The sequence below is a fragment of the Corvus brachyrhynchos genome, unplaced genomic scaffold (assembly GCF_000691975.1).
Source record: "Corvus brachyrhynchos isolate BGI_N302 unplaced genomic scaffold, ASM69197v1 scaffold36, whole genome shotgun sequence".
NCBI lineage: Eukaryota > Metazoa > Chordata > Aves > Passeriformes > Corvidae > Corvus > Corvus brachyrhynchos.
The window spans coordinates 566,327-577,995 of record NW_008238441.1 but is presented as its reverse complement, the minus strand read 5'-3'; the positions used below and the strand labels follow the sequence as shown (position 1 = coordinate 577,995).

At 36.8% G+C, this 11,669-nt stretch overlaps 1 protein-coding gene across 1 annotated transcript in view; it reads right to left on the bottom strand.

Annotated features, from left to right (window-relative positions):
* Positions 1–270: 270 nt before the first annotated feature.
* Positions 271–11,669, bottom strand: part of CUNHXorf57 (chromosome unknown CXorf57 homolog) — a gene marked incomplete at its 5' end in the record, with an annotated part of 18,821 nt that continues 7,422 nt past the window's right edge. Inside the window, 7 exon segments of the mRNA XM_017736610.1 lie at positions 271–2,461; positions 2,891–3,073; positions 4,292–4,585; positions 5,085–5,164; positions 9,829–9,897; positions 10,932–11,125; positions 11,548–11,667. Coding sequence (XP_017592099.1) covers positions 2,316–2,461; positions 2,891–3,073; positions 4,292–4,585; positions 5,085–5,164; positions 9,829–9,897; positions 10,932–11,125; positions 11,548–11,667 — 1,086 coding nt within the window.

Below are 11,669 nucleotides of genomic sequence, written 5' to 3'. Positions count from 1 at the left end.
GTAACACTGCAGCACATATTAAGTTCAGTGTTACTTAGCAGGATAGTGAGTGACTCTACAGATTGATCCAGAGCAGTAGAATTCCAAGTCTACTACAGGCATTGGATATTCACCAGCTGCACACAGAAAGCCTGTGCTTTCAACACTGGCACCCCATTCAGCAAGAGTAAATATCTCTCCTTCCCAGCTCATGACATGAAAAATTTCTAACACTTGTGTAACATAAAATTATATCCTTTAATGTTTTAAAGACATTATCTATATTCCACACAATTCTAACATTTCTTTTAGAGTTAGGAAGTCCTAACATATAAGATGAAATTATTAATGCTATATGTTTAAAGTGTCCTAAGCAGTGCAATGCCACAAACAGCCTTTGGCTGCATTTCTATGGCATGGGATGGAGGGAGGTGGCTGGACCATCTCAACAACGTGGCTCTGTGACAATGTCAGCCACATCAGTCCTTTTATACAAAGATAATTCCTTTAAAAATTGCCTTAAGAAAGAACAATTTCATTAAAATTAGACTTCGATCTGAAGTATACGTAAATAAAAAACATTGGCTGACACAGTCAGCATGGCTCAGTTTGGAACATGAAGTGCTGTGTGACTCTCACTCCAGAGCAATGACCTCTCACCTTCACATATCCATAAGCAACACAATGACACAAATAATACTGCAAGCAACACCCTACTCTTCCTGGGTTGGTATCTTTTCATTTTGCCTTCTGCGGGTACTCTGAAAGGCATGAGTTGACAAACATTGCTCCAGAACTAATACTTCTGATTCATATAAAACACAGATACAACACAGTCACATTTAATTGACTTTCAGTCCCTGTGCAATTTAAGTTAAACGACTCTCCTCAATATATTTTTAAACTGTAAACTACACTAGAAAGACACAATAATTTAATTAATTTCATTACTTTTTAGCTGAAGTTGCCTGTGAACTTGTATGTAAAAAATCAGTTACATTTCTCTGGCAAATTACCATTAACTGAAGACAGGGAACAGACTTCAAGTACTTGAGGACTAAGTCCACTGTCCCCAGGGCAGACAAGTGAGCTACTAGTTGAAAGAGGTAATCTCCAATTACCAACAGGCTGCTAAAATGTGCCTAAGAATCTATCTGTTCCTATAAATTAACTCCGTGGGCTTTGGTCAATTTTGGTACAATTTACCTGGCAAGTCTCCGTAATTCTTTCTTCTCCAAGAATTGAATTGGGAGCAGCATTTCAACTGGACAAGTAGCCAAACTGCAATAAGCTTCTGCTTGAAAATAATTTCATAAGAATCCAGCTCTTTATGTGATTTGAGGCTGTTTAACATAGGAGAAAAATGTGCTACTTGATTCTGAACCAGCAGGAGCCAGTTGCTCCTTAGTACAGGCAAAAAGTTGGCAGAATTTTCCAGTCTTTTGCTCTTATGGAAGTAGCAGCTTCTCATAGTTGCTGAACTCCTTCATATACTCAGAATACATCTAAAAATGATGTGGCAAACCATGTATCCTGCCATAATTAGCGCTTCTTAAAGACAGTTTTTCTCTTGAAAAGCTAGAAGCAAGTTCCAATAAAAATTTTTCTTTTAAAAATATTTCATTACTCTTATTAATGAATAAACTATGTTAAAAACTTTTGGATGCTATACTCACTACCTAACACTCTGTGTACAAAAGCAGACATATAAAGACATAGCACCTGACCTTGCTCAGGTGAAAAGAACTGAAAGTGGTTTCCTGGATCATGGTACTAAAGGCATCATGGTATTTAATCCCTTTCACAGTAAGCTTCAAGCCTAAAGAGCAGTTAGGCTGCCTCTGGTAGCTTTCACTAAAAAAGATCATTACAGAACATAAAAATTCTAATCCTCAAAGTTATTCTCATTTCCAGCCTAAATTTTTATCACAGCCAGTTAATTCTTTTGCAAACACTGCCTTAAATATTAGGAAAGCTTGCCTCTCTTCTCAGTTCTCATCCAGATACATACATTTCCTGTGTATGTTTGTGCACAGCTGACAATCACTTTTACTCCTTGGAATCCTGCCAAATGACCAGTTCACTGTACTGCCAATTCATCCTTCTTGAACATCAGTGACCAAAACATTGTCTAATCTGTTTCAAGACTGAACAATAAAGGCAACAATTGTCCTTCCCACTTACATGAATGACCATTACAACTGCCCTAAGAATCATGATTTTATATTTGTTTCTGCTAGTTCTAGAAAAGTGCAATGTGTAGAGGGTGTATTCAAGTTACAGCAATTTTATTTCCCTCCTTTTGAACAATATACATTTGAAAAGTAAGTTTTAAATTACACTGGATCCAGTACACCCGGTTCCACTGTCTTGTAGATTTTGCTCAGAAAGACTTCCACCTTATCATCACCCAAGTGACAGATGTCCAAGATGCAGATAACATGTTTGCCATCGAGTTCCTTCGCTGCTTTTACAATTTCATCTAGAAGTTAAGGAAAGGTAGTTTTAAAAGGTGTTTGCTGTATACCCTGTATACAATAAAAAGGCGTACAGAATTGATAATGTTTTCCATACAGTAATGTGTATATGTTCAACCTTCTTTCAGCGAAAAATTTTATTAGTAAATTCCATCACATCACAGAAATGACAGCATCAGAATTAGATATTAGTTTGAAGTTTGGATATTAAAATACTGTCTTCAGAGGATGAGACCAGCTCCAGCAAAAACTGCCTTGAAAGTTCACTATTACAGCAATTTACTACAGCTGGTGAAATAGAATTTACATATCTTTCCCTGAAGAGGTGAACCATGTCTGACCTACACCAGAGATTTCTACAGAGGATTAACTCTTGCACTGAAAGATAAAACAAGAAATGATAAATGATTATTGTCAGTGAAAGGCAGTCTCACCTGAAAGAGGAAATGTGTCATGAAGCCTCCCACTGCTAGTAGCCTTCTGCTGGCGTGCAGTGATACAACTCATACAAGACAATAATGTATCATTCTGAATGTCTTCTAGTTGAAATAAGTGGGGATTGTCAGGGCAAAACAGTGGAAGAAAAGCAACATCTATTGCTATGTCATGGTTTATACCTGTTGAAGAAAAATATTTTATGTTAGCAGAAAACTTCATATTAGCACATCAGCAACTTTGTGCACCACTTCTCTTTTTTTTAAACAATTGCACTGATTTTTATATGTTCTTCATCCATTAGTTAATAACTAATGTCTAAAAATATGTTTTTATATATGATTATACACAAGCACATTCAAAATGATATGATGTTATAAAATACTATGGTTTAAGGCTAACAATGCTGATAGTTCAGAAAACATTAAACTTTGGAAGCCATTTCATCCTCATTTTAACTTTATCTGCAAAGGCAGAGAAATTAACTTCACAACCAGTGAAACTATGCAGTGTGCAATGCAGTGCTACTTTCATCTTCAATATAGTATTGTCAGTCCCAGGATTCTAATGACTTCAAATATTCAAACACCTTCTCTGCAAATGTCCCTTAGCAAATAATGGAAACTTTTAAATTATGGGAACTTAACATGAGCATTGTTAAGCAAGGCAGTTTCTGTCTCCTTTTAATGGGAAAACAAAACCAAACAGATTAATAACCCTCAATAAAGCTAGCAAACAGATACACATGAACTTGCAAGTTTATATTTTAATAAATAAAAATCAACCAACTGACACTTCATGTTAACCAGAAGCAGCATGGAGCAGTTAATGACTATGGCTAAAATACAGCCCTTCATTTTCTGCCATGGAAGGAAGGTACTTTAGGAACAACAGTATGAAAAAACCAACTCAATGAGAATAATGCTGAGAAGAAGCATTTATAGTTGTCTTTTTCCTTTTAAGAATACTAACTTGTTTCTGATAAACACCTCTCCAGCAAAAAGCAAGCTGACAAGTGCAATTGAATAATTTGCCTGATTATGTCAAGTTGGAATAGCGAACAGGACTTACTTCTAACTTAAATAATCAACAGTTTAAGGACTATGCACATTCTTCAAATGACATTCCTAGGATTATACAAAAAACTGAAATTATACGAAAAGTGATACTAGAAACAAGATATTCAGGCATTTCATTGAAAGGTATGTTTAACGAGAATTACAGCTTTCTAGTAAAAAAATTACCCTAAATGAGGACTCTAACAAAAATCTAAAATGTCAGTAATTTTTCAAACTTCAGGAAATACTCAGAATCAACTGATTCCTTTAGAGAAATTAATTCAGTTTCTGATGAACTTACACTGCTCTTGCTTAACCCTTTTTACAAGGCAAACTACTTACCCAGAACTGTCACTTCGTAATACCCAAGGCCATTAGCACTTTTAAACTCACTGATGTTTTTATCTGTCCTGGCTTCTGTTGGCTGGTGCACTGCTGCATGAAGGTTGTACTGTTGCATAAGTAAGTCTTTGTGCACATAATCAAATTTACATGGGATACTTTCTGGGAAAATTTTGCTGTGATGAAAATAATTCATTAACTTGTCTTTCACTTGTTCCCACAGGTCACTCTGCCAGGAATCACAAGTTCTTCCAGTCTCTTCAGTTTCAGGTATATCACTCACTCCTTCTTGGTCTATTATAAGCACAGAAAACATTTAGTTGCTTATATGATTATATAATTGTATCACTCCTCTGTTAAATAAGAACTACATTTCATTAGAACATTTCAGTTATGAAGACATGGCAGAAATTAAGAACATTTCAATTATGAAGACATGGCAGAAATTAAAAAGGCCAAGAGAAAATGTGAGGTCTTATGCCATAAAGTGCTTCTGAGGTACTAAACGAACTTAAAACTTGTATAGAGATACACTGATAATTTACTGCCCATAATGGGAAACAATCCAACACTGTCCTTTCAGCCATCCCTTAGAACACAGCAGAGAAAATTGAGTAGAATGACATTGATGATACATTGCTACAGTGGTTCCCCAGAGGCTGATGCAGCCAGATGTACAGGGAAACTGTCTTAACAAAGGTTATAAGGAGATCTTTGTTGCCTGGTTTGGACCTGAAGAAAAGAAGTAGTCTTAAACATTCTAAGGTTAATATAACAACTATTTTCAACGTACCTGTGCAGTACCGCAAACTGTCTGACACAGCCTGTCCACTTTTATCTTGCACAGTATGTCCATGTTGATATTCATCCAAGCTATAAAAAGAACGTTATAGTGTGTATACATACATATATATCTATATATATATCTTTATTTATTTTAAACCTAATTAAACTCTATGCAGCAAAAGACAGATTTCTAGTGATAAATGATACAAGCTCGAGTGAATGAGCTGATTCCTTGAGAGCTGTATACAGCAGCTTCACACAGTGAAACCTACTGTGCTCAATAAATTAGCTTAGCAGAGTTTAGGACAAGTCCTGCCGGATTCCTGGCTTTGGGAAACTGATGGGGAAGGATTTTACACTCACAGCCCGGTGTCTGCTGCCCTCTACCGGCACCTGGCAGAAACACCACGCGTAACACGGCCAAACATCACAGGTGATCAACAGGTGACTCGACCTCAAAAACCTGGTGCTCAACATGCGGCTGCACTGTCCTATCATCTCCTTCAGCACTCAAAAGCACAGCATGAATGGAGCCATGTCACCACTCTGGAATCCAAAATGACAGAAATGCCAAATCTGTATTTTCCTGTGGACATACTGTCCTGTTGTAATCATCAGTTCAATGAAGCAAACTAGGTATTTGTTCGACTTTCTTTTTTTAACCATAAAGTTCTGAATTAATGATAAGAAACTATTCTTTATCAATCTCTAACAAATAACCTAGGATATTATGCAGGAGAAAAACATAAGAGGCAATCTTCAAGCAAACATGGTAAAGTAAGCTCTTAGGCCCATTTATTCCTTCCTTCTTTGATCCCTTTCTCTTATTAGAATAAAACTCACCATGATGTCTGAAAAAACTTAGGGAAAGGCCTATCTTGATTATCTTGCATCACAAAAAACTGCAACAGGTAAGATTTGTTAAGGTACCATTAAAATTCCAGACTATCAAAGTAGTTAATAATAATTACAAGATACAGACAGTAAAAAAGGAATCCTAGATGAACATGCTGTTTAGTGGACCATACTGTATTTCATAAGGATTCGCAGGTTTTGTAAAAATTTTTTCTATTTCATACTAGGGTGTATCTTGAAAATTTCATGTCAACATATCGTAACAAATGGAAAATATCTAAAATAGTATCTAGTGAAAAGATAAAAGGAAATACACTGTGGGTTTTGAGTATGAAAGTATACTTTACGAAATGCACTCCCATCGTGGATATATCATCACTAAAGTGACCTCCTTGTGATGTCCAAATCTAGGCACAAAAGAATCTTCACTTAAGCAGTATGACCTGTGCAACTACTGCCCACAAAATTAATTTTCACTTTTGAGATTTGGACCTGTCAAACACAAAATGAAACCCCAGCACAGTGTTAAGAAAGGCTTGCTCAGAGACCAATGTGTCAAGTTAGATACATGCCAACTCCTCATTAAAGCAGAGGAATAAACAAAGTCATACTGCTGACAAGTGGATACCATGGAAAGTGGATATCATGTTTCTTTTTCTTTTAAAATTGTCCAGTTTTGGAAGTGAATAGGCTCTAATTTAAAGCAAGTAGAGTCTCAGGAAAATATGAAAAAAAATTGTCACAATTTTTCCCCACTTCTTTCACAGATCTGTTGCTGGGATAATTTCTACCTGCCCAACACATTATTCCTACAGGCCTGCTTTGTGCTGGATGCGTGAACAGCCTAACTCGAGCTAGGCCTGTAAGGGAAGCTACTTGTCTATACACATAGTCCATGTGCTTCTTTGCCAGCCACTATGTCTGAAATGCACCTGAGGCCACCCCAAATCCTTCCATTTACTGCAATATGCTCCTGCTGTTGTACACCAAACACCCACAGCCTATTTTACCCATGCCAGCTTTAGGAGAACTTGTGCCCTGCCAGATTTGCTGTTCCCAGCCTGCATCCTGCAGACCCCCCTTTTCACAGATGCCCACTTGCAAAAAAGCCTTTATTCACTATTTTCAGATACATTGATATTCAACTTCTCAGTCATTTTACTTCAAAGTACTGTCATCAAAAATAACATCAATCAAAACACATAGCAGATCAATATTTTCAGAAACTATTGGGAAAATAAGCATGTCCCATGCTTCACACCTATTTCCTAAGCACTGGGACTAAATGTGATAAATGAAATTAAGAAATAAAACAGTTAAAACTCGCAGCTATGCCCAAACAATGCAAGGAAGTACAGTGCCTCAAAACAAGACAACAGAATATCCCACTCACTGATAGAACTGGTAAAACTTATTTTGTAGACTGGTTTGAAACTAACTGTTCTGATACCATTATGGTAAACACACATCTACCACAGCAAGTAACAGAGAGACCAAATAGCCTTTTATGATAAACTTGACAGGACTACACAAACTGATTTTTGGCATCTACTGATTTCTCCCTGGCAAATTCCGATTTATGTCAAAAAGGGCTGTGAAGGAAACATCACAGTCTGTGAAACTTTTGGTCCTACAAACCTCAAGCTGAATTTCCCTATACTGTAGAGTGCCCACCCCCTAGCTGTCACATCCATGGGAAGGAAAAAGGATAAAAGGGTCTACATGACAAAAAATATAGAAGTGAAACTGCAAGGATAGAAGCATGCATACAAGTTACTTTCAAGCAGTATGGAGTGGGAGCACATAGTGCAGCAGCAATTCCATGGTAACATGCTAAATTTACAAAGATTAAAATTCCAAGAAAACTACTGTGCTTTTTTCCACTTCCACATAAAAATAACCCTTTCTGAAATTCCTGATCTTTCTCCATTCACAATCACTTCATTCTCTATAAATTAAATTACTTTGGAGTACATTGAGTGCTTCAAAGTACCATTATGTGGAAGATCTTGACTATCAAGGATATAAATATCAACAATAATACTAAATTACCCAGTTTCCTTGTTCTTTCTGAAACCCTTAATGATCAAGTAGGTTACCTCAGAAATGCAGGAATTGTGGCTGTCAATAAAAAGCCTCAAAATAAGCTATTACTGCTTAAAAAACCCAAAAATGCAACCACGTGCTGAAAATAACATACAAAAAACTTGATGCAGAATAGTTTAAGTTAGAACATGTACTTCAAAACGTATCTCTACTCTTGGACTCAATGATCATTGTGGGCCCCTTCCAACTCAGAATATTCCCTGAAATATGTGAAGTTTGTTAAAACTACTGCTGTTATTTAATCAGCATATTAAAGTATTTCAGTGAGAGCTGACATTCTGCTACATCGAAGGAACAGAAAACAATGCAATTTTAAGGTATGTCAGCTAACTTTCTATTTTTCTTTGGCAATTTGGAGAATTCAGCACAATTCTATAGTTAGTTACAGAAATATACGAGTTACCTTTTAATTATACAGAGTGAAACAGCTTTCCATAATCCAACACAGACTTTCTCTTCCTTTAGCTGGGGTTCTAGCACTAATGGCATAGAGTAGACACACAGGTAGTGAGGAGAGTAGCAGATTGAGAAAAGCAGAGAACAAAGTAAACATGCCTTAACTTCTGGCTTCACCTAGAAGAAATGGGGAGAAGACATTCTTCCCACCCTTCCCCCCCCCCCGGAAAAAGGGGAACATTTCTCAGCAAGCAAAAGAAAACAGGATTCCTTACAGTCAAGGAAAACCTGATTTTCCTATAGATTTGTACCACAGTCCCTGCAAACTCCTGCACCACCTGCAGAACTGTAACCTTAAAGCCAGGTGATGCTTTTGACGAACCAGCTGCAAAGTCAGGTAACCGTTTCTCCTAGAAAACACAGTTTCTACCAAAAGGACCAGGAAACAACAGACACATGGGTTCAAAAGAGCCTCATTTATCCCACAGAAAAAGCTGTTGCAAATTAGCTTCCAGTAAATGTGTTTCAAGAAAATAGGCATGCTTGTAGGGGAGCAATACTGGCAGAATGGTCAACAACTTTGATCAACTCTCTCATTACCACTGTTGCCCTCTTCCTAGCACCATGATTCTCAGGTTTAGGGAAGAAAGAGATGCTTAAAAAAAAAGTAAACCAAAAAGGCAACTGAGCTGTATATGTAGTTATGACACAAGTCCAGATCACTGCCAAAATACACAAACATCCTAAATTACAGACACCAAGGAGTTCAAATATTCAAGTTGCTCATGTTCTGTCTGGAACAAGTGACAAGAATTTACGGCCCTTAAACAAAATGCACAAAGTAAAGTAGCTTGTAGCCCCGGACTAACAAATAAAAGCACACATTCAATTTCCTTAATAATTTCGCTCTTTTAGTTATTTCAGTAGGTTCCAGACTTGACAGGGCTCTGGATTTGAAATTCCAACCTGGACTTCAAAAAACCCACACCTTCTCTGGATCCAAACTGAGTTATGTAACAACTCAGTGTTGGGGAGTGAAAGAAGCCAGGGGTGTGGCTTTCCAGTGACAACTATACTTACACCTCTGTAGCCTCAAGAAAAATGTACAGCTCAGCCACCACCAGAAAATCCATAATTACCATGATGAACCTCTGTTACTACATATTCCCTTAGCAGTAGTAGTGGCAATATAAGATGTTTAACAACACACTCAAAATTATGTTTCAGATATATTTAGAGTCAGTGTAGACAAGTGAATAGAAAATATTAAACTCTACCCTCATCTGTTCTTTAATTTCACTTCCATACAGATACCTGATCTGTAATATTTTTACTTTAAATATTTTTGTTTCATTATTGAAATTATTCAACACAATTAATTTCACAGGACTTACCCAAGTTTTCTTCTTACAGTCCGCGTAAAATAGGGGTAAGATGATACAGGACTAACAGATGTACCTCCCCTTAAAGTAGGAAATTCACCATTATTTTTAAGTATCTATTTAAATGGAAATTCACAAAGCAAGGAACTTTGATGTTTTTCTTTCAGGCAGAACTAAACTAAGATACTCAAATGCTGAAAGTTTTCATATGGAATAAAAACCACTAAGTCTGCTGTAACACTGCCAAGACAACTTCTATTCACCCAGGTTTTCTTAATACTAAATTTTTATTCAATCCTAATTATATTTTTTTTAATTTTCCCTCAAAATATTCTAAATATCCACCCTCTTCACACATTATAACTTATGGATGTGAAAAGTCAAGAAGAAAAATATACCCTTTATAGCATGGGAAATCCACTGCAAAAAACCCAGATGTGACTGGCCTGACTTTTGAAACATTCCACCTGTCAATGTATACACCAGGCTCTCAATAATAAGTATGGGTGTACTAGATTTTACAGAAGTGTTGCAACAAAGGGCAATCTTATGCAAGCAGTTACTTTACTCCTGAATCTAATATAGTTGTATGAGACAAATTACAAGTTATTTTGAGCCCTTAGGTTAGGATGACCACCATCCACTTTCCTTTCTGACAGCAAGTTACAGCTACATGCAGTACACCCCATTACTCAGAAATCAAAAATAAGGTGTGTTTGAAATTAAGGAACAGGTATATCTGATTCTGCATTTTCAGTCAAGATACCTGATTTCCTCACACCCCTGTAACCATTGTTTGTTCCACAGCTATGTCACTAAATTACATTTGGTTAAAGTATTAACTGCTTTTATTTCAAATCTGTGAGCTTAGTAACAAAGTAGTATAAGTATTAATCAGAAGAGAGCACTGCAAACCTGCTTTAATTAATGCTTCATTAGCATGAACAGTGTAATTGTCAGCATCTGATGCTAGGAAAAGTACATAGCTACATTTTAAAGAATAAACTGTATATGCTTTTAAAGCTTTCTCATGTATTTTCTACAGTCTGGGCTCTGGCCTAATTTCTGTAAACACTTTTTGGAAGATCCACCACATATTTACGAAGAAAGCTTACTGTTCTGCATCTCTACTGAATCTGTGTGGTGTCTTTCTCTTGACTGAACTCCCCTTTGACAGCAGAGCTTGGTGCTGATGTTCCCCAGGAGTGCAGGGTGGCCCCAGGAAAGACTTAACTTCTTCATTTTTTCCCTTGTCAACACAGTCTTCTTTGGACACAGAAGAACTTCCAAGAGACTGAGAAGTATCTTGCTGCAACAATAGTTAATTGTTTAAGACTTTCAATGTGCTTAAAACTATTGCTTCCAACTCAAAAACCTGCAAATTTCTGACAGTCTCCTTATATCTAGCAGAAATTATCTTCTAATCATATTAATAAGGTAAATTCTGTCTAGAAAGTGACAAGTAAGCCTGTTGCAGCAGTTGCCTCTCCCACACTCCAATTTACATCAGGTGATCAGTCAAACTAGCAACTTTTAAACAGTCACAAGTTTTACAGAGGACTGCCAAAATACTTTCAGAAAAGCACTGAATCACTGCTTTTCAAAATTTTGCTCTCAAAAATCAAATTAAGAGACAATGTAATTAGGTTCTGAACTCAAATGCAAAATTCTCCATTCTAATTACAATCATAGCTGCTTAAGTGCTATGCCATTATCTCTCACACGCTGTACCTGGACAAGTTCCCCTCCTGGGGCTTCTTCAGCTGCATCTCTACAGCTTATGTATCTTATGGCACTAATTATTCCCTGAACAGCAATTCGCTTGTGTTCTCTGTAGTGCAGGTCTTCAATCT